This window comes from Capra hircus, chromosome 25, assembly GCF_001704415.2.
Source record: "Capra hircus breed San Clemente chromosome 25, ASM170441v1, whole genome shotgun sequence".
Taxonomy (NCBI): Eukaryota; Metazoa; Chordata; class Mammalia; order Artiodactyla; family Bovidae; genus Capra; species Capra hircus.
This window is the reverse complement of record NC_030832.1, coordinates 7,625,954-7,648,310: the sequence shown is the minus strand read 5'-3', so window position 1 is coordinate 7,648,310 and position 22,357 is coordinate 7,625,954. Positions and strand designations below refer to the sequence as shown.

The 22,357-nt window shown below is 50.0% G+C and overlaps 1 protein-coding gene across 2 annotated transcripts in view; it reads left to right on the top strand.

Moving 5' to 3' along the window:
• Window positions 1–22,357, top strand: part of USP7 (ubiquitin specific peptidase 7) — a 54,769-nt gene that overhangs the window by 10,855 nt on the left and 21,557 nt on the right. Inside the window, exons 1-4 of one of the 2 annotated variants that reach the window (XM_018040611.1) lie at window positions 15,609–15,719; window positions 16,457–16,631; window positions 20,546–20,744; window positions 22,159–22,297. In XM_018040611.1, the coding sequence (XP_017896100.1) occupies window positions 20,659–20,744; window positions 22,159–22,297 (225 nt within the window). In that variant the 5' untranslated portion in view covers window positions 15,609–15,719; window positions 16,457–16,631; window positions 20,546–20,658. Of the gene's footprint in view, window positions 1–15,608; window positions 15,720–16,456; window positions 16,632–20,545; window positions 20,745–22,158; window positions 22,298–22,357 lie in introns of those variants that run through there. The other variant, XM_018040610.1, reaches the window with a different exon arrangement.

The following is a 22,357-nucleotide window of genomic DNA, read 5'->3' as shown; positions in this document are numbered from 1 at the left end:
CTCACTCCTGACATCCAACTAGCAGCGTGGGGGCGTATCCTGAATGTCCTCCTCCTGGGCCTCTCTTCCTGACAGTTTTAAAGGTTTAAAACACAAGATGGATACATACATACTGCTAATATGTTGACCGCTGGGTTGGCCAAATTGCGACCTTCAAGCACATGGTTTGGGGGTTGTCTGGAGAAGATGGAGGTAAGCGAGGTGACTCGGGCATCCTCGTTAAGACCCAGAACACAAATGATCTGTTGAGGTGACTTGTTCCGCTTCAAGGTGTGCGGCTGGCAGTGACCCAGACACTGCCCCTCGGGGTCCGGATTGGTGGTGGCCGTGGACTCCTGCCGGACGCCCAGGTCATGGACATGGTGATGTTACAAGCAGGGTCCCCGGGAGCTGTTAACAGTCCTCAGAATTCTCCAGGTGGTCACTGCTGACCCTGAGGGCACGGGGAAGGAGTGAGAATCACAGACCTGAGAGTTTTCTGTGATAGCCAGTATTTTCTTGGGAATCAGAGATGATTATTTAAAATCTTTATTTCTCTTTTGATGAAGTTCAGTTCTATACTTTTTAGGGGCTGTTGTTCTTAAAATATTGCTTTCATTGTGGCTGTGTTGTTGGAGAGTTCGTATTCATGTGATTTTGTTTTAGAGCAGACTGTGATTATTACTCCCCTTACTCCAGAGGCCAAGAGACCCAAGTCTCTGGGAGGGTGAAGTGATTGAAGTCAATTCTCAGCTCCCCAGTCTCACCAGATCTGTTCAGAGGCACGTAGCACCCGTGGCTCGCCGCTTCGCAGCGGTAGATGGTCTCCATCGTCACAGACAGTTCTAGTGGCCAGTCGCTGCTCTGGATCCAGCCTGTGAGCTGGTTTTGGGAGACTGCCTTGAAGCGGATTGCTCAGAGTAACAGAAAACCAAGCATTTTCTTCTGTAGAAAACCCAGGAAGAGGCATCTGCAGACTGACTCCCCCGAGCGCCTGCTCGCCCTTCGCCTCAGATCTCTGCTTCAGGCGCTGGCCCGGGTGCTTTCTCTGCTTCAGGCGCTGGCCCGGGTGCTTGACACAGAGGAAGAGGGGATCATGTGTCAGCCGGAGGGGAGTCGGCTGGATCTAGACGGCCCTGGGAACACACAGTTAATGCGGAGAGAGAGGGATGGCTGCCACAGAGGTGCAGAGCCAGGGCTCTGAGCGGGGGGGTGGGGGGGCGGCTAGGATGTGCGTTCCGGGGACTCGAGGCGAGAGTGGCAGAGGTCTGGCTTTGGGTAGATGGAGGCAGAGCCCTCTTTGCTTGCTGCCTGGGCACGTGGATCGCGGTCGAACCCGAGCTGTGTCTCTCTGCTCTCCGCCCCCCGTTAGTCTCTGAGGCCAGTGACATTCCGTTCTCTCCGTGAGCAGCCGTTTCTACCAGATACCTGAACGCGCTGCATTTTTATATTTTAGTTCCAATAGGCTGGGAAAGGGCACCGTTTGCAGTGCAAGTTAGCCTTCATTTTACCTGCTTCGGAACTATTATAAAGGTTAGATTTGCATCTGTGTGTCTGCAAGTCTCTGAAAAAATGTCAGTAGTCACCAAAAATTTTAAAATAGCGAGTTATATTGATGATTCCCATCCATCACAATTTAAACCACCCATTTAAAGCATCCAATTTATGTGAGCGTCAGCGCAAATTTTGAACTTTTCTGTTACCCCCTAAAGAAGTCCTGTATTCAGCCCCAGGCAGCCCCCAGTCTACCCTCTCCCTGCCTGTTGTGGACATTGTGTAGCCGCCTCACACTTCGTGTGGCTTCTGGCATCTGGCTCCTTTCGGTAGCATGAGAGGGAAGGATCAGCACGCTGTCCCTTTTTATTGCTCAATAGTGCTCCGTCCTGTGGAGCCTCGCCATGGTTTGTATGGGATCAGAAGATGTGCAGGCTCTCACGATTCTGTCGTCTATAAGAGGTTTTATTCAGTGTTTTTAAAAGGGACTTGGAACTTTGTTGAGGATGTGATTCACCGCCAGATCTAATCAGCTGGGTGGTGCGGGTGAGGGTGTATCAGAGTCAGTGGAGGGTTGTCAGCAGCTGTAGAGCCGCATGGAGGCACTTACGAGGTTTCTCCCGCGCCCAGCTCTGCGAGTTGCTGACAGTCCACTGGCGCTGGCACGGGAGGCCACCTGGCCGGTGGGCTGCGAAGGAAGACGGTGGCAGGTGGGCGAGCGAGGCTGGAGCGCATCCCTGTGGGCTTCTCCCCGCCTGCTGGTGCCGTCCTCACAAAGCGAAGGGGCCAGGAGGACAAACCCCCGGGCACTGGGCAGTGCGGGTCTCCATTGCTGCACCCTCCTCATTGCTGGAGCTCCGCGGGGAGGGGCCTGGGTTGCAGGGTCGCTCAGGTGGCACACATCCACCAGGTGGCCTGGTCTCTGGGCTGTCACTGCTGAGAACCCCGGAGAGCTGCTGGGTAGGTGGGTTATATCTATCGTTATTTGCCAGGTTAGAAACTAAACATTAGTTATTCATTTAGAAGTAATAAATCAGCACGTGGTAGCACATTTAATAAAGTGGGGTTTTTGGCTATGCAGCACAGCGTGGGATATCAGTTCCCCGACCAGAGCCTCTGGCAGTGAAAGCACAGAGTCCTAGCCACCGGCTTGCCAGGGGACACCCACATGTGCAGGAGATGCGTTCCAAAACAAAAGTTTAATGAGGAATGGCCTTGTACATACATTTTGCAGATTCATTGTCAGACTTGATAGGAGTCAGCTGGGTTTTCATATCTGCTTTTGCTGACAGCTGCAATGTAAATTTTACTGGAGATATAAAGAAACCCAGTCTCACAGAGGTCTATACTTACAGAGGGACAGCCTTGTCAGGTAATTGTGGCAGTTCGTTCATGCTGCACTACAGTTTGGTAGCAGCTTAGGTTCGTTGCAGCATGCAGTTTGAAAACTATGAGTTAACTTTTCATGCTCTATTACATTAAAACTTACTGGTTTGTCTTGAACTTTGAATGCTGCATTTCTAATACCATTCATTGGTCATTTGAAAATTCCGATTCACAGTTTGCAGACATTTTAAATGTTGGTGTATTTCATTGTGCGGTTACATTAAAAAGTCCTTAAAACATCACATTTTCATTCAGCCCACCGGTGTTACCTAATTGGGAACAGGGTTGTAGTTAAATCTCCAGAAAGCTCATGGCACAAAGAGAGTGGTGACTTCCGATCTATATGTTAGAGTCACCACTACTTGGCAGGTGAATATGAAAGTCACTCAGTCATGTCCGACTCTTCGGGACCCCATGGACTGTACAGTCCAGTCCATGGAATTCTCCAGGCCAGAACATGGGAGTTGGTAGCTGTTCCCTCCTCCAGGGGATCTTCCCAACCCAAGAAGCGAACCCAGGTCTTCCGCATTGCAGGCAGATTCTTTACCAGCTGAGCCACCAGGGAAGCTCAAGAATCCTGGAGTGGGTAGCCTCTCCCTTCTCCAGGGGATCTTCCTGACCCAGGAATCGAACTGGGGTCTCCTGCATTTCAGTTGGTTTCTTTCCCAGATGAGCCACGAGGAAGCCCACCCAGTGAAGATGGTTGGATGATAATTAGCGACTGGCAGCCGAGTTGTCCACACCAGCTAATTCCAGGTTCAGGCAGTGTACGGTGGTCCCCGCAATGGGGAATTGTCCTGTGGTCCCACAAACACACTTAAAAATGTATAGAATGTATTTTTATGAATATCTAAAAATGTATAGGCTCCATTAAGATGAACAGATATTCTGTCAGAATTCAAGGAGAGGACAGTTAAGTAGAAATAATTAGTGATTTTGAGTATTTTGCTTCCTGCTCCTTCCTCATGGCCAGCATTCACTTCCTGTTCTCTTTGGGTCTTTCCCCTCACTTTCTCCATTTTCCAGTGGATTGTGTGGAACAGTTGGAGGAACTCTGAATTTAAACATAGCTTTTGAAACAGCACACCTTATTTATGTACCCGAGTTCACTGTCTGCCCTCCCGTTTTCCTGGCTTCTGGACGTTCTCGACGCCCTCTCCCCCCAGAGAGAGCGAGCTGTGCTGCAGTCATCTGTGCACACGACTGCCCGCAGGTCCTGGGTGGAAAGACTCAGACCTGCATCTTTTATGCCCTGTTTTCTTTTCCCCTGTGGATAAGGTTCTGAACTCATAACCCAGGGCGGTGTTTAGAGAGTTGGTAAATCACATTCTTCTCCTTGCCCCACAGGTGCTTTTCCTTTGGTTTTACATATAGTGAAGTTGGCGGCTGCTCAGCGGCTCGGCATTGCAGCCTAGGGGCAGGTCTGTGTGTGCCCCCTGGCCCAGCGGGGCCCGGAGCAGCCCCTCACGCCGAGCTGCCTATGTGTCTCGGTGCAGTCTTGTCATCTTGCAGAATTGGACAGCTTGTAACCTGATCAGTAGTTCGTTGCTTTTTATTGCTGGGCTCTATTCCACGGAGGGACATCTGGGTTGTCTCCAGTTTTTGGCAGTTACAAATGAAGCCACTATAAATACCCATGTTCAGGCTTTTGTGTGAACATGAGTCTTCATTTCTCTAGAGGAAGGTGTCGAGTTGTTGGGTGAGGCGTGCTCCATGGGGAACTGCCCACCTGCTTGCTGTCCCCGTGCCTGGGTCCTCTGCACCGCCTCCTCAGCCTCGCCAGTGGTTCCATCTCAGTCGTCTTATAGGTGGCGGTCGTTTTAATTCACAGGTGTCTAATAGCTCAGGCACACATCTTTTTGTTTGTTATTTGCCATCCTTGTGCTCTCTCTCACCCGTCTGCTTAAAGTGTTGGGTTTTCTAAAGTTCTCACTGCTGTCGTCAGGTTGGAGAGCTCTGTAAGTATTCAGGGTGAGTCCTTTGCCAGGTGATCTGCAGATGTTTCCTCCCAGCCTGTAGCCTGTTTTTCCCCTTAATGGTGTCTTTACAGAAAAGTCCATTTTATCAACATTCTCTTATTGATCTTGCCTCTTGGTGGTATGTCTAACAATTCTTTGCTGGGTATCACATGATTACTTTTTAAAGTTTAAATGTTTGTCCACCTAAGTTCCATTATGAGTTAGTATTTGAAGGTGGGAGGTTGTAGTTTGTTTATTTTTGCGTATGAACGTCCAACTGTTTCTTTACTGTTTGTTGAAAAGACTGTCTCTTTTCCTCTGAATTACTTGCACCTTTGTCAAGAATCAGGCAGTAATGTTGACGTGGGTGTTTTTGTGGACTCCTGTTCTGCTCTGTGTCCACCCCTTTGCTAACACAGCTCCATCTCAGCTGCTGGAGCAACTCAACTACTCCTTTCAGAATTGTTTCCCTTACTGTGCTGGGAATTTGACTGGAATCGTGTATCAACATAGCGATTGATTTGGGGAGATCTGAGGTCTTCACCCCGCCTTCCAGCCCTTGAATGTGGTCCGTCTCCTGCTCTGGTGACTTTACCTGGGAAACCAGTCTTCCTCCCACTTTCTGTTGACACTAGTTTTTTCAGAAGGTCTTGGATGTGAGTGTTCCTTGATAGTCTGGATGGGCCCCCCAAAAAGGAGGGTCAGGCCTGAGTGATAGTCCAGTAGCACCAATGTGGGGAGAAAAAGAACAACCAGAAACGGCTTGGTCCTCCGTCCCAGACTGTTCTGTTTGTGGCTTTATACAAATAAAGGAACTCCCCTGACATGGGCTGTGCTTGACTGGTTTGTTAAAGTTTTAATTAGCACAGTCAGAGTATGTATTTTACAATCTCTCCTCTGCTTCTGACCCCATTCTTCAGTCCCCGGATTTCCTTGTCTCTCTGAGTAGAAAATGCAGGCATTTAAGGGTGGGTGTTGCTGTCTGCCCAGGTGTGCAGGGCCGACCGCCATGGTCACGGATAACGGAGGCAGCCCCTCCGCCTCTGCCCAGGGGGGCAGCTCCGCACCCCTTGCTGCCGTGCTGCGGCCTGGCTGGTGCGCTCAGGCTGCAGGCTGTGTTCTGCCCGTGCCTTTTCTCTGCACTGTGGGGTTGCAGAGAGTCCTGGACAAGACGAGCAACCAAATGAACTGTAAAGGCGTGTGTACTTGCTGAGGCGATGGGAGGGCAAGCAAGGCTCCGTCCAAGGGGTGAACACTGGGTACTTGATGCACGAGGGCCGTTGCCCTGCCCACACGCACTGCTTTCTTCCCAAGGACTTCCTGCTCACTGAGTCCTCTCTGGGTGGACATTCTCCCTTAATAGTCTTGCTTTCTTTAAAACTACACGAATGTGGGGTGAATTCATACACACAAATAAATTTTATAGATAAATGGGTCTTTCGAACAGCACAATGGATTTTTTTTTTTTTTTTAATTTTTGGCTGTACTGGGTCTTTGTCGCTGTGCGGGCTTTTCTCTAGCTGTAGTGGACAGGGGCTGCTCGCTGGCTGTGGTCACGGGCTTCTCACTGTGGCGGCCTCTCGTTGCAGAGCTCCCAGGCTCGTGGGCTCAGTAGTTGAGGCACACGGGCGTAGTTGCTCCCCAGCATGCGGGGTTTCCCCAACCAGAGGTGGAACCCGTGTCTCCCGCGTTGGCAGGTAGATTCTTTACCTCTGCACCTCCATGGAGGTCCCAGAGTCTTTATTCCTAGAGAAAGAGTGCAGAAAGTAGAGCATTTACACCTGCCTCAGGTGTTCAGTTTCAGTTGGGAAAGAATCCGCCTGCAGTGCAGGAGACCGCAGATCAAGTCCTGGGTTGGAAAGATCCGCTGGAGACGGGACAGGCTTCCCCTGTGGCTCAGCTGGTAAAGAATCCGCCTGCAGTGCGGGAGACCTGCGTCGGATCCCTGGGTTGGGAAGATCCCCTGGAGAAGGGAACAGCTACCTACTCCCGTGTTCTGCCCTGGAGAATTCCACGGACTGTATAGTCTGTGGGGTCGCGAAGAGGCGGATGTGACCTTCACTTTCACTTTCAGGCGTTCAGTGCACACAGCAGTTCCAGGCAGAGCCCTCGAGACGGCTCTGCTCTCTGAAACTGGTTTGTCCCCATGCAGAATGGCCTGTTTCTATTCAGTTCTTGTCCCCTCCCCCCCTAAACAGTGCAGCTTTATTGAGATATTCCGTATATCCTGCAACTCAGCAGTTTTTAATAAACGTATTCACCCATCACTGCAGTCGGTCTGTGATACCTGAGAGGAACCCCTGTGCCCCTCCGCCGTCACCCTTCCGGTCTCCCTCCCAGCTCTGGGCACCCACTGGTCTGCCTTCTAACTCTGTGGAAATCACTCTTCTGGACACCTGATATGAATGAATGGAGCCACACCACATAGGGCCCTTAAAATTAATGAGCACTTGGGTTGTATAAGGTTTTCTCTGTGAAGCGTGCTGAAGTGTAAGAAACACGCTTGTGTACAATTTGGGGCATGTATGCTAGTTTTCTGAGAATAGATATCTAGAAATGACATTCTGAGTTAAGATTCTGGCTTTCATAAATATCACCTTTGGGGAGAATGATTTGACTGTAAGTTTAGACTCTGGCCGCTTGGCACCCATTTTATGACGTGAGATCCTTCGCATCTGTGGGCATCGCCAGTATTTTTCACTGTTGATGTGGTTAGACGGAAAGGGGTGTCCTGTTAATTAGGGGGGTTGTTACTTGTATTCCTTCGGCACCGCTCCTTGGCTGCAGTTGGCTTGTTTTGTCTTGACTTCAGTATCTCGTGAACCCTCCGGCTGCTGCAGGCTGCTCATAGTCTTCCTCCGTCCTGGCGCGTCCCCGTCGTCCCCCCTCTGCTGGGCTTGTTGGGGCTTGTTTTTCTCTCCGGCAACCGGACAGCCCTACGCAGTAGAGCAGATGAGACCGGACATGTACGAAAGCAGCTGAGGCGTAATTATAAGTTCCTCGTTTGGGCCGGGTGCACGCCCCTCTCCGAGCCTGGCCAGTGTCCACACCAGTCTGCAGTCGTGGTCTGTAGGGCAGACGTGATGGCGGGTTAGCACGGTCCTCCAGAGAACAGATGATTTTTGCATAATGAAGCCAAACGGAGAGCCCCAGACAAATAGTCTTATTTAAAGAACACAAGTTTATCCGTGGCCTTCCTTGGGGCTTTATTTTCCTATAACTGATGTAAATCTGAATTATTTAAGAGTATGGAGCCCACTGTTGGGATTTGGCACACTGCTTCTGCTTGGAACTTTCAGGCTCTCCGCAAGGCAGGAGCTGAGAAGCCCCAGTTTAACAAGGTGGACACCACCCGCGAGTGGACTTCCAGCTCCCTTCACGGAGTCAGAGCGTATAAAAATTAAACCCAGAACACATGTTAACATGTGTTAACACAACTTAGTGTTGATTAAGTCACGATCTCATTGTTAACATGACCAAAGGAAGTCTAGAATCACTGGAGGCTCCCTGGGACAGGGGCACGAGAGCACAGAAGTGTTCTCTCACACACACACACTCTCACACGAGAGCACAGAAGCTCTCTCTCACACACCCACACACACGAGAGCACAGAAGCTCTCTCACACACGCACACTCACGAGAGCACAGAAGCTCTCACACGAGAGCACAGAAGCTCTCACACACACGCACACACACGAGAGCACAGAAACTCACGCACACGAGAGCACAGAAGCTCGCTCTCTCTTACACGAGAGCACAGAAGCTCTCACACACACACTCACGAGAGCACAGAAGCTCTCATGCACACACACTCACTCATACTCTCACACACTCAGGAGAGCACAGAAGTGTTGTCTCACACACACGAGAGCACAGAAGCTCTCACTCACGCACACACTCACATGAGAGCACAGAAGCTCGCTCTCTTACACGAGAGCACAGAAGCTCTCTCACACACGCACACACACACTCACGAGAGCACAGAAGCTCTAACGCACACACACTCATACACACTCACGAGAGCACAGAAGCGTTCTCTCACACACATACACACACACACATGAGCACAGAAGCTCTCTCACGCACACACACACACACATGAGAACACAGAAGCTCTCACACACACACGAGAGCACAGAAGCTCTCTCACACACACACTCACGAGAGCACAAGCTCTCTCACACGCACACCCTCACTCACATACACACATACTCATGAGAGCACAGAAGCGTTCTCACACACACACACACGAGAGCACAGAAGTGTTCTCTCACGCACACACACACACTCAGACACACACGAGAGCATAGAAGCGTTCTCTGTCTCGCACACGCACACACTCACACAGAAGCTCGCTCTCACACGAGAGCACAGAAGCTCTCTCACACACGAGAGCACAGACACACTCGCACACACACACACTCACGCAGAAGCTCTCACACACGCACACACACGTGAGCACAGAAGCTCTCTCACACTCACACTCACGAGAGCAGAGAAGCTCTCACACACATGTGCACACACAAACATGAGAGCACAGAAGCGCTCTCTCACACACACACGCACAGTCCCCGCTTCCTCCCAGGAACCAGCTACAGACAGATGCCTGGGCCCGTGGTGGTTGGACAGGCTCGGTCAGATGGCTGCCTGGGGCTGGCAGCCAGGTTCAGACATGGGACCTCTCAGTCCTGACCCCCCCTGTTCCGAGTGTCACGTGCTTCCGGGCCACAGGTGGTTCCTCTTGGCACGGGTGCTTGTGTGTCCTCGGGGGTTTTCAAGGCCCTGCCCGCCCTCTGCCCGAGCCTCACCACCCACCTCCCCCCGTGCCTGCCGGCTGCCTGGCTCCTGTTGACTGTGGAGCCTGGCAGGTGCATCTCGGGACCTCTGCCCGGCCGGCCCCCCGTCTCTGGTCCCGGCCTGTGTGTGTCTGTCTGCCCTTCTGTCACCTTAGCCCGTGTGTCCAGGGTCTACTGATCAGTTCTCCCTGCTGCCTGGCCCAGCCTGTTGTTGACACATCTCGACGCTTGCTAAGTGAGGGACTAACCACTGAGAGGAGGGCAGCCCGCTTCGCCTCCCAGGTGGGTCGTGTGTGCAGACCAGTGTCAGGAAAGGAGTCCACCCCTTGAGGGGATGGAGAGCCTGCTAGTGTGATAGTGGATTCAGAATGACTTTTTTGAAGTGTAGTCAAAGTTTTCTATTTCTAGGAGGTTTCACAGAGTGAGGGAGGGCATTTCCTCACAGCCCACGGGCCCTGTGGTCCTCCGACTGGGCCGGGATGGGGTGAGCTTGTTGGCAGAGCCTGTGGGCTCTGCTGCCTGGTCGGCACCGGCTCCTTCCCGCCTGGCAGTTGCCGGGGTGGTTGACCTGCGTGAGAGCAGACAGCTCACACGGCCATTCCGCCCCATGTCTGTGTCCTCGGTGACCTCCATGTTCTGCCCAAGGATGCGTCCCCTGCCTCTTCCCTCTCTGTGCGAGGCCTGGCTCGCCCTGAGACTCCCCCAGGGGGACCAGAGTTGACACCGAGTAGAGTTCTCCCACAGAATTGTAGGTTTTGTAGGGGTGTCTGGAATTGTTCCCCAACACCCAGGAGTTTCTGGCTTCTTGGGGAATGTGACAGCTGACACCTGTGGGTCCCTGCTTTTGTGGAAGCCTTTTCAGACCCTCTCTTCCCCATCCTCTGCTGGCGGTGGGGCCCCAGCTGCTGCCTGCTCCCCGCCCCCATCCTCACTCCTCACCATGCCTTCCTCTAACCGGCCCAGCCTCTCAGCCGGGCTCAGCAGGAGTGGTTCATCTTCTCTCTCTCACCATTGAGTTAGCAGTTGCTTCTTTGAGCTCAGAGCCAGGGGTTTTGTGGATCAGAACCTTGAGAAATCTAGTGTATCTGAATTCTTGAGAGGAAGTGATGGAGCTGAAACAGGATATGTATGCACATCTCTGTTCGGACCTGTACAAAACTCTATTTCTGGACCACTTTGCCTTTTGAAGGTGATCATCTCAATTGATGGTTGCTTGATTATGTGTCTGGGCCTGATAACTGTGGGCAGCTTTAAAAAGAGAATGCTGAGCGAGAGCTCCTGGAGGTTCTATGCAGTCACTCTGATGTGGCTGAGAGAACCCTGCCCTCCCCTCCCCCCACCCCAGCAGATTCTGCTGCAGAGCCATGCAGACATGGCGGGGAACTGCGCACTTGGACCACAAGGTGACTTGTGAGCCCAGAGGGGGCCTCATGACTCCGAGTGGAGAGGAGGGGGACCAAGCAGAAGCCTGGGGGCTCTGACCTGGAGGTCGGGGTGGACTGGTGGGGAGGGGCTTAAGCTGCGTTGGTAAGGCTCTGCTTGACACATTCAAGAAACTATTCATGTCAAGGTCGCCGTGGTGTCTGTGTCCCTCCACTTACCCTGTCTGCCCTTTTTAAACCAAGTCATGGGTTTTGCTCACGGGGTTGTATCACTAGTTGGGATTTTGAGGAGAAGTTTGCAGGGGTCGGGGGGTTTCTGAGTAGAGAGCGACTCTGAGGCATGGCTGGACCCTTGTGGCCCAGCTAGCTCCTCGGGGCAGCATACAGACTTAATTGGAAGGCCGTGAGGTTTTATTGGAGTTGTTTGGTCCCCTCTCCCCAACCTTTTTGGCAGAAGTTTGTGAAGTGATGGAAGACGTCAAGGCCATCAAAGTGGAATTTTCTGTTTTTCTCCACCAGGAGTGAGATTCAGGCACTAAATCGGGACCATCTCATTTCCATAGCAATTGGCCGGCTCTGGGTTGTGACATCACAGAGGTCTGAGAAGAGTGAAGCTGGATATAGATAGGTCCAGGGAGGCCCAGTAAAAAAGGAGGAAATACAGGCTTTGTAACTAGACAGGGGAGCCTTTTGTGTTTCTAAAGTGACTCTTTTTTTTTTTTTTTTTTTTAGGGGAGTGGGGAGGATTTGGGCTGCTTTCTGTGGAGGTGGGGTGAGTGATGGGTGAAGGGGAGAGAGCGTGAGATGGGGCTGGAGGGGCAAGACTTCAACCACAGTGCCCTGGCTGCCACCAAAGAGTTTTATTTCTTCAGGGGAGCAATACCATCCCATTGATGCTTTTTATTTTTTTTAATATAAATTTATTTATTTTAATTGGAGGTTACTTACAATATTGTATTGGTTTTGCCATACATCAACATCAATTCGCCATCCTGAACCTCCCTCCCTCCTCCCTCCCCGTACCATCCCTCTGGGTCGTCCCAGTGCACCAGCCCCAAGCATCCAGTATCATGCATCGAACCTGGACTGGCGATTCATTTCATATATGATATTATACATGTTTCAATGCCATTCTCCCAAATCATCCCACCCTCTCCTACAGAGTCCAAAAGACTGTTCTGTACATCTGTGTCTCTTTTGCTGTCTCGCATACGGGGTTATCGTTACCATCTTTCTAAATTCGACATATATGCGTTAGTAAAGTCACTCTTTTTAAAAGGTATTTTGTGCCATCAGTTCAGTTCAGTCGCTCAGTCATGTCCGACTCTTTGCGACGCCATGAATCGCAGCACGCCAGGCCTCCCTGTCCATCACCAACTCCCGGAGTTCACCCAGACTCACATTTTGTGCCGTATGTGTATATTAAAATTTGCCACTGATCCTGTCACAATGCTGTTGTCAAAAGGCCTGCTAATCCTGAGCAATGGAAACGATCTGTTGTATTTCTGGCGTCATATGTACATTTCAGAATGATAATCACCCCCTTCCCCTCCCTGACATCTAAGTGTCCCAGAGACTTGGTCTGTATGTTTGCGGCATTTTGTATGGTCAGTGGTGTTTCTAGCCATTGTGTCATCGTTCATATTTGGCCGAATGAGAGTTAACATATCTGGGAAAATTCCAGCTGAGCAAGATAAGAAATTCAGAACAGGATCAGTTTATATGGTGATAAATAAACATAAATGCCAATCTTGCACTTCTTCCTCGATTATAAAGATAGCCTTATCATTTAGGATATTTTTGGAAGCCTAGTTCAGATTGTGATATCAGGCACTTGCATCATTTAATTCTGGTCCAGGGATTTACTGTGTCTTAATTAAATTTTTAATCCTTTTGTTGAACTAACTCATTTATGAGGAGCTTATTTTAACTGGATGCAGTCCCTTAGGAGCTAGGCTTGAGTTGCCAGCCTTTTCTCCAAGGGTCCCGTGCCAGGTGGTTGGGAGGGCCTGTTGCTGACAGTTTCCCCCTGTACGTCATTGGCCAGCCAGGGGGTTTTTCTGCAGTTTGGCAGCTGCCGGCCTGGACCACTGTCACCATGCCTGTGAAGTGTGGAAAACTGGTCAGCCCAGCAGGAATGTGTACTATGTAAAAGATGGGACGGTGCTCAGGGGAACCTCATTCTAACTGTGGAACCCTAGCCGCCTTGCCTTTAGGACCCAACTTCAGAGAAACTTGTCATTTTTGCATGTGTGCACTCTAAACCATGCTTTAAAGCTCTTCTAGAGACTCGAGGAACTAAAGTCAAAGTGCCAGGCACGTGTCAAGCAGATGGCTTCAAGATTTCTAGTGCATTCATGTGACGTGTGTGTGTGTCCGCAGGGAAGAATCACTCTGCTGCTTCACAACCTCGTACTAGTTTGTGTTCCAGTCCATGTCTGTTTATTGGTGTAAAGGGCAATAAGAATTTATACAGTCTTACTCCAGCAAAACTCTTCTCTTTTATAGCCATGATGATAGATATGGCATCTTCATTTTTAAAAACTTAATATTATAAACTCAGAACCTGGTATAGTAGGTACACTGAGAACCTTTCGTTCCCTGATCAGGGATTGAACCTGGGTCCTGGGCAGCGAAAGTGTGAGTGCTTAACCACTGAGCTGCCAGGGAATTCCCCGAGAACCTTAAAAAAAAAACCGCTGCTGTATAATACTCCATTGGTGGAATGTGCTGTTTATTTCATAGGCCTTTGTAGGATTTTTCCTCAAAATATTTTTTGATGGCTTGAGGTAATTAACTTAGGAGGGTAAATGTGGAAATTTCAGTCAAAGTACATTTTTAGCATATATGGTTCAAGCTAGATAAGCATCGGGAAAAGGAATTTCTACTTTACTTCTTTCCCCGGTTTTTTTGTCAGGGTGTCATGATTGAGAGGGCCAGTTTAAAAATTGTGTTTTCGTAAATAGCTTTTATTGATACCCTGACAAAAACTTATTAAATGTATATATTGATATTTAGTGGCTCAGCTGGTAAAGAATCTGCCTGCAGTGTGGGAAACCTGGGTTTGATCCCTGGGTTGGGAAGATCCCCTCAGGAAGGGAAAAGCTACCCACTCCAGTATTCTGGCTTGACGAATTCCATGGACTATACATGGGTCGCAAAGAGTTGGACATGACTGAGCGACTTTCACTTTGGGCTTCCCTGGTGGCTCAAACAGTAAAGCATCTGCCTGTAATGGGAGAGACCTGGGTTCAGTCCCTGGGTCAGGAAGATCCCCTGGAGATCCTTGTTGGCAACCCACTCCAGTATTCTTGCCTGGAAAATTACATGGATGAAGGAGCCTGGTGGGCTCTAGTCCACGGGGTTGCAAAGAGTCGGATACAACTGAGCAACTTCACTGGTTTATTGATATTTAATAATACAAAAATATCAAGACTGGCAGTGGTCTAAATTTGGGTGGTAATACCTGTGTCTTGGCTTCCAAGGAACTCTAAGGTGTGTTTTGAGATACTTAAGAAAAAAAGGATGGTTTATATTCAGGAAGTATTTGAGAAATGTAACCCGACAGTTGGGGTTTGGAACTTGCTTAGAGGGGAAAGGGAAGGGTGCTGTCCATGGTGCTGAATCGGACCCACTGCTTGTTGGAGTGGTATAAAGGCTCTGAAATACTGAGGTCCAAATACACAGCTGTGTAGCTACTTTAAAAACCACATCTCCTGTTTGTAGCTGATATCCTTAATTTCTGTTGGAGTGTTTGAGTTGCCAGGGAAAGCTGACCATAGAAGGAAACACAGAACATCATTAGTTGCAGTAAACTGTTCTATATGCCAGAAGGACAGGATTTAAATGTGAAGTATGGCCATTTTGACCAGTAGAGGCTGTTTAAATCCTAATTCCTGCCAGAAGTTTAAAAAATTTTTTTTTCTTTTAAACCATGGCCCTATGTCTTGAAGAAGATTGTACTTAATGAATGAAGAGGGATGGGAGTGTTACAGTTGGAGTTTACACTTCATGTTTGTCCGTCCTTGGTTAAAAGTTTTAAATCCTCGCTTCTGATTTTATACAAAAGTTTTCCAGGCCAGCCTTCAGCAAGCATTTTGCTAGTCTCGAGATCCTTTCTAGGATCTTCCTCCATTCCCATCCTCCCAGGGACCCCCTTTTCAAATTCCCCATGCCCCAAAATGCCATTCCTGTTCTTTGGTATGGATTCACGCTTTATATAATTGAAGTGTCCAGTAACAGCTTGAGAATGAGCCTGCTGTTTTAAGGCACGTGTATCCATGATGGAAGATTCTAACGTATGCTGTTTTAGTAACCCCCACCCCCAAACAATATTTTCTCTAGGATTGAGTTTTAATGAGTAGAAACCTTTTTCAAAATAAATTCCATTGCAAATTCAGCAGATTATTGTGTGTTCATATCCCACTTAGCATTTTGAAAGGAACAAAAGTTTGTTTAGCAAACATACCAGTAAGTATCTTTTGGGTTAAGAATGTAATTATTTGGCTCGGTTGGAACTTACTAGTGCCTGGAAATCGTCCAAAGTACAGATATGTTTTTGTTTACTTGATCCAAGCCAGGAAGGTAAAAATAGTGGAATTTCTTTGTTTCCTTCAAAGCTGGAGATACAGATGACCCACCGAGAATTACCCAAAACCCTGTTATCAACGGGAATGTGGCCATGAGTGACGGGCACAGCAACACAGAGGAGGACATGGAGGACGGTGAGTACCCGGGCTTCATCTCCTGGTGCTGGGCAGAAAGCAGTTGGAAGCAGACACCTCTTCCGTGAGGACTGCCGAGTCTCTTTAAGAGTAGCTAGTTTTCAGGAAGTTGTATCTGAGCAAAATTTAGGAGCCTGGTTTGGTTTTGAATTTCACGATTGCCTGCAGATTTCAAGGTAAGTTAATTCTCCCCAGCCTAGGCGAGAAGGTTAAAATACAGAAGTCTGTAATTGACGGGTATTTGCTCAGGCCTGCAGTTAATTTTCCAGCCACTCCTAGTACTCAGAACAAGTACCTTACTGTCCTTTCCTTTTCGTCTGCAGCACGATACTTCTAGACACTGGAACGTGGCTTCCCATTGCATTCCTACTGTAGCAAGCGTATCAGTTGTTTGTAGCTGATCACCCCTCCCCACTCCGGTTAGGTTCGAAACCAGAATCGAGCTTTGGGCTTCATCCCCTAGACTGACTTTTGGTCTTTTATCTTCTCTGCGCAAAGTGTACACATTTGTACATGCATGGGCATTTTGGGCCTAGGGGAGCACTTTCTCTCGAGGCTATTTCTTCATTATGCCTTATCAGACGGGTGTGGCCTGTGCCTTTGCCAGGTCAACCCCACGAGAAGGTAGCAGCCAAGAGTCACTTTATGCGGCCCCCCGGAGTCTTGCAGTGTAATATGAAACCGTGTTCTGTCAAGAGCGTGTCCATCAATCCTCATGAGGGTTGTGTCCTTCCCAGGGGTGTAACGGGGCAGTTGAAAGAAACCGTCAGTCACGGGCTGCACCACCAGAAGGACTGCTGTTCAGACCTCCTGCCAAAAGTTCAGCCTCCATGAGAAACTGCAGCCGTAGTTGAGAGTTCTCTCACAGTGCGCTTTACCCCTGGCAGCGGGCTGAGGCCATATCTGAGGAAGGTAAAGAGGCGTGGTCTGACCCGCTGCTTTGTTACCTGTGGAGTGCGCTTTCCACCGCAGACAAGAGGGCGACGGTGTGGGGTGGCCCCCCGGCTGCGAGGGCCCTTTGGTTCCATCGCAGACCCTGGAGACGCCAGCAGTGGTTCAGAGAGCGCCGCGGGGAAGGCCCGAGGCAGGGGTCGATGGTAGCCTCTCCCAGAGCAGGGAGCCGCCCCAGCCGGCCAGAGCCCTGTCCTCAGCTGGTTCCACAGTGCAGGCTTGTCCTGGCGTCGCCCCAGGTGTTCTTGGGGTGGGAGGGCTCGGGAGGAGGTGCAGATGTGGATCCAGACGCAGGCTTCCGAGGGCTCCAAGGCCTTTTGGTGGATCCTTCTTGGTCAGAAAGGGCCGTCCTGTACTTTTTAGGTTGCTGTGTTATCCCCTCCTCCCCGCCGAGTCGTGACAGCTCCAGAATGTCTCTCAAAGTGGCTAGAAGTCTCCTTGGGGCCCCAGATTGCCTCACCTGAGAACCAGTGTAAGGAGAGCATAGTGTATACAACACCCCTTTCTTTTGAGGCCAATTGTACTAAATTGTTAGTAGTCAATGATGGCGTTATGGAACCTAAAAGCAGAAATGCTCCTACTGCGAATTATCAGCTGGAAAAAGCACTTTACAGGGCAAAGTAGCAGTGGTCTTCAGTACCCTTTGTTCCTGGTCTTCTGAAAGGCCCAGGGGCAGGAGAGTGAAAAGACGGTGTCTGTGGGGCGGGGGGCCACGGTGATAGTTATTTTGAACCATTTAATGGCAGAATATGTGTGTGTGAAATTGTTCAGAAATCTGCAGAAAGTGAGAGAAGTGCTGGGTTAAGTGCGTTCTTTACTGAGTACTTGTGAGCTGTTAGCCTCCTAACATCTTTCTCCAAAAGCCCTTTTTGTTGTTGATGATTCCCCAAGCCTCTGAAATGCTAGCACCTCTTTTTTCCGAGTCTCCTTTGGCAGTGTAATGTAGGGAGGGCACGCGGTGTGGGGAACCGCAGGGTAGGAGCCTCAGTCCGCGCAGAGAAGCCTTCGTGGCGGGGAGGCTCTTGCACGGCAGCTGAGTGGCTGACAGCAGTGGTGGGAGAAGTGTCCAGTCGAGGTAGAGTGACTGTTGTAGATACAGGTGGTTGGTGCCCTGGAAGCAGTAGTTGTGGTTTTTTTTTTCCTGGTGGGGGGTGGTGGTGATTAACTGGAATGTGCAGAGATTTGTATTAGAACAAATAATTGAGGTTTGATACACCTTCTGCCAGAGTGCCCTTTGGGGGAACCTCAGGCCCGCCTTTTGGGGGACCAGGTTTTCTGCCAGGATGTGTGAAGGCAACAGGCGGCACAGGCTTGCCGACAGGCACTGGCGTGGGTCAGTCAGTGTCCCATGGTGCTCAGGCAGGTCAGAGTCTGCTTGGATGAGGCAATAATCCGGCAGGGTACGAGCTAGCCTTCGTAATCCCAAGTGTACCACTTTCACCCAAAAGAGTTTCACTTGGAAGCCATTGCAGATAGAGAAAGCTGCAGAAATAGTTTGTGGAGTCCTGGGCACCTTCCACCCATTTTCTCCCCTAACTCCTCAGAGGACAGTCACCAGGCCAGCCCTGTCCGCCAGACAGAGAGGGGCTTCCTACCTGCCGCTCTGCTGTACCCCTGCCTGTCTGGACCTGCTGGTACTTAGTACAGGTTCTCAGCTGCTCCGTTAGCGGGAGGAGCTCAGCGGGCAGCTGTGCTCTGGTCTCGGCCACCAATGCCACGGGTACGAAGGGCTTGAAGAGGGGGTGGTGACATTTTTATTCACGTGAAATCTCACATCAAACCTCCTGATTAGCATATTTTGGAAGCTAATCCTGTGCCTTGGGCATGAGGCAGCATCTCGCATCTGGTGTGTGGTTCAGCGAATGTGAGCTGTGTGGGGGAGGGGAGGGGAGGCGAGGAGGCGGGCCAGGGCAGCACCAGGAACCCTGGAGGGCTGGCCTGCTCCCGGACCCACGCCAGGCTCCTGTGGTCCTGTTTGACTAACATGTAGGGAAGAAGAGCAGAAAGGCATTTTTTATATAAAACTCATCCTACAAAACCCTTAATGGTAACTGAAAGTCGCGTAGATGGAGGCTTGTGACGTCATGTCTTTGGGTCCCTTTAACATGTCCTGTCATCACCAGATAGTGGTTGGTTTAATCAGGCTCTGCGTTTGGTCCCCTAAACTCTTAAGGTGGTGTTGGTCACTGTGTTTAGTGTCCACAGATTTTGGGTCCTGAGACCCCTTGTGACACCTTGGATGAGATAAGCCCCTTAACCTCAGCAAGCCTCGGTGTCCCCACCTGTAACGTGGGAGCTGAGTTACACCTGCCTTGCCTGGCCGCGGGGTTTGGACACTGCTCAAATACGATACGTGTGGCTGTGGAGGAGCGGCCCGCTTCTCTCCCCAGCGTTCTGGACCGCATTCTCTGCAACAGGCATTTTGCCTTTTCCATGGACTCTGTATGTCGGGAACGGATGAGGGTGACCCCTGCAGAGGCCCGAACGCGTTGCACGCCATTCAGCTGCTCTTCCTTTGAGGGCCTCTGCAAAGAACCAGGGTTACGGGTAGTAAAACAAGTGGGGACAGAGCCTTTAAATGGAGGGAAAAGCGCTGTTAGCACATCCTGTGGGGTTTTCTTTCTTTGGTAAAGAATATTACCCTCTCATGAGGACTGATGGACATGTTTTCTTAAGAACAAACTCAGCCACAGTGGAGGCAGTTTCTGTGTGCAGAGAAGTGAAGTGTGGAGGGCCTGGGCATATTCTCGGCACGCTCTCCCTAGGCCTGAGAACCCCAATTGTGCCTGGGCTCAGGGGTGACAAAGTAGCCCCTGCCGCTCAGCCAGAAAAGGCCCTCCTGTTACTCTGCAGGTCACATGTGGCCCTCGGCCCCTGTGCCTGTCAGCTGTCCCCTCCTGCCACGAGAAGGCTCATAAAGAGCAGGGAACTGCTTGGAAAGTTGTGTAGCGATTTGTCCTCCCCGCTGCAGTTTTCTTATGTGCTGGCTGGTAACAGGTTTTTTTGGGGCGGGGTGGGGGGTTGGACAGCTGCAGAAGGCTAATGGGTTGTCGGCGCTAATTATCACTGCCTGGGGTCACTTGAAATGAGTAGTCACCAGCAGAAAAGGCTAGAATTCAAAATGTGACTTTTTAGTTTAATTCTCATCAGTGCTTTGCTTTTTATTGGAGGAAACCTTGATTTCTTAAGTTGGCCTTTGGTCTTGCTGAGTAAATTTAACAGTTCATTCTGTTCATGTCCAAAGGAATACCAGTTTCTTCTTTTTTTTTTTTTTTTTTGTTCCCCCAAATATTTCCCCTTAGAGAATCTAGCGTGCTATTTCACCAAAATGGTGAACTGATGAAGTTAACGTTATTTTTTAGCTAACTTCTTAGGAATGGTCTTATCTCTAAGCAGGGCTGCGCTTCCTAGGAATGGCTGTCCCCACTCCTCGGAAGGCCCTGTTTGCCTGCAAATCCATGTCTCTTCTCTACGCTCAGCCCAGGTCTCAAGCCCTTTTCTTTCCCTCCTCAAGCCCTGTCGTTGAACAGATGTGACAGAAGTTCATTGCTTTCCTCCAGCCTCTCCACTCACTGCGGATTACTTGGGAATTAAGACAGAGTAGAGTAGACATTCTTAATCACACTGAGCCAGTCTGGTGGGAAGGCAGGTGTGTGTTGCTGGCCCTCTGAGTCTGGGGTTTCTTTCACACAAACTGTATGTCATCTCACAGTTTAGATTGATACTGAATTGGACATGATGCTCTCCTTTCCCCAGAGGGTTAGGCTTTAGCAGTTGAATTGCCATTGTAGAGAACGTTTATGCCAGGTTTGTCCTGCCTTCAGTGTTGTCCGACGGTCCCCGGGCCCTGTGATTGACAAAGCGTTTTCTTGCAGACACGAGTTGGCGCTCCGAGGCAACCTTTCAGTTCACTGTCGAGCGCTTCAGCAGACTGAGTGAGTCGGTCCTTAGCCCTCCGTGTTTTGTGCGAAATCTGCCGTGGAAGATTATGGTGATGCCACGCTTTTATCCAGACAGACCACACCAAAAAAGCGTAGGATTCTTTCTCCAGTGCAATGCTGAATCTGATTCCACGTAAGACAGTTTAAATGATGCGATTACAAATCCACAATTAGTTATAAGCCAGATTGGCCTCTTTGAATTTTGGATTTCTCTGTGAATTTCCTTGCTGCCTCTACATAGCAATTTGATTTTTAATTAGATTCAATACATTTCCCTCTTTAGAAACTCACTGGTAGGTATTATCTCCAAACTAGAAGAGGTGTATATTTTTCGTGCAAATAAAACACTAAACTTTGTGTATGTGAGAATCTACCTGCCCGTGGAACATGGAATTAGGGCCTCTCTGGACTACTGTAATTCTTATCCTGCCAATAACTGCCAGAGGGGAAGACGATAGTTAAGGGAAACTCTCCAGGCAGACATCCACACTGTCTGTTAACTAATTCTGTGGGTTATTTGGAAAGCTAAAGACCAAGCTCTTGCTGCCCAGTGTTTCTCAGCAGCACAGTTGAGCGATCGTTTGAGGGGATCCCAGCTCACTTTGTCTCTTTGCCTCATTCTGCACTGACCCACCCAGGAGAAGGCCGCCTCCTTGGTCCATGTCTGTCTGCCGCGGCCCCGGGGGAACCCAGCTCCTTTTTTTCCTCTTTACCTGAGTGTTTCAGAAGCTAGTTTTAAGGAGCAGTCAGGGCCTCGGCTGTGTTTTTACTTCTGTGTTCAGTTCACATTACAATCTGACCTGATCGGACGAGCCTTGGGCTGGGTTTCTTTAGTCCGGCAGACAGCCTGAGCCTGAGCAGCAGGTGGTTCAGGCACAGCCCGGGCCCGAGCGGGCAGCAGCCGCTGCCCCCGTGCTCACGAGTCTGCGGTCATGTCAGAGGTCATTTGAAGCAGTCCTGTGAGCTCCGAGTTGGGCCTTAAGCATTTAATGTGCAGTCTGCCCCGGACGTCTGCACCTGCAGTCGTTCCCAGGTGGCAGGGTCCTTCTCGGAGCCCCCTGCACAACCCGACCCGGGAGCCTCGCAGCCCGGGGGGAGGGGCAGGAGTGACACTTGTGGAACCTGGAGCTTTAGGTCTGTCCATCTAACAGCCAAACAGGTTCGTCATTCCTCAGTGTGTCTCAAGCAGCCCCACCGTATTTGATACTAGAACTGCTATCTGACCAAAAAGCTATCGTCTCTTGTCAAATCTCAGGACACTGTTTGAAGTTCAAACGCTGGTGTTTTATAGATACCAATAAAAAACTTGAAACCTTTTAGGAATCAAAAAGACATAAAACGTAGACTGAAATCCCTCCAGACTACACAGGGGCACCCCGGGACCCTCTTCACTTCTTTCTTCATTAAAGATAGACATATGTGCTCTTTATTCCATCTAAAAAAAAAAAGATAGAAGGAAATGATAGGGGCGATTTTGTGTGCTCTTGGAAAGGGGGTCGGTGTGGGTCCGCCTGTGGACTGAGGCTCAGGTCGCCCTCCTCGCACAGGTCGTGGTCCTGTCACGCGCAGGCGGTGCTGAAGATCATCAACTACAGGGACGACGAGAAGTCGTTCAGCCGGCGCATCAGCCACTTGTTCTTCCATAAAGAGAACGACTGGGGATTTTCCAATTTCATGGCCTGGAGCGTAAGTAGCAGTTACTCAGACTGAAAATCCGAGCCCTGATCCTTGATTCTTCAGCTCCTC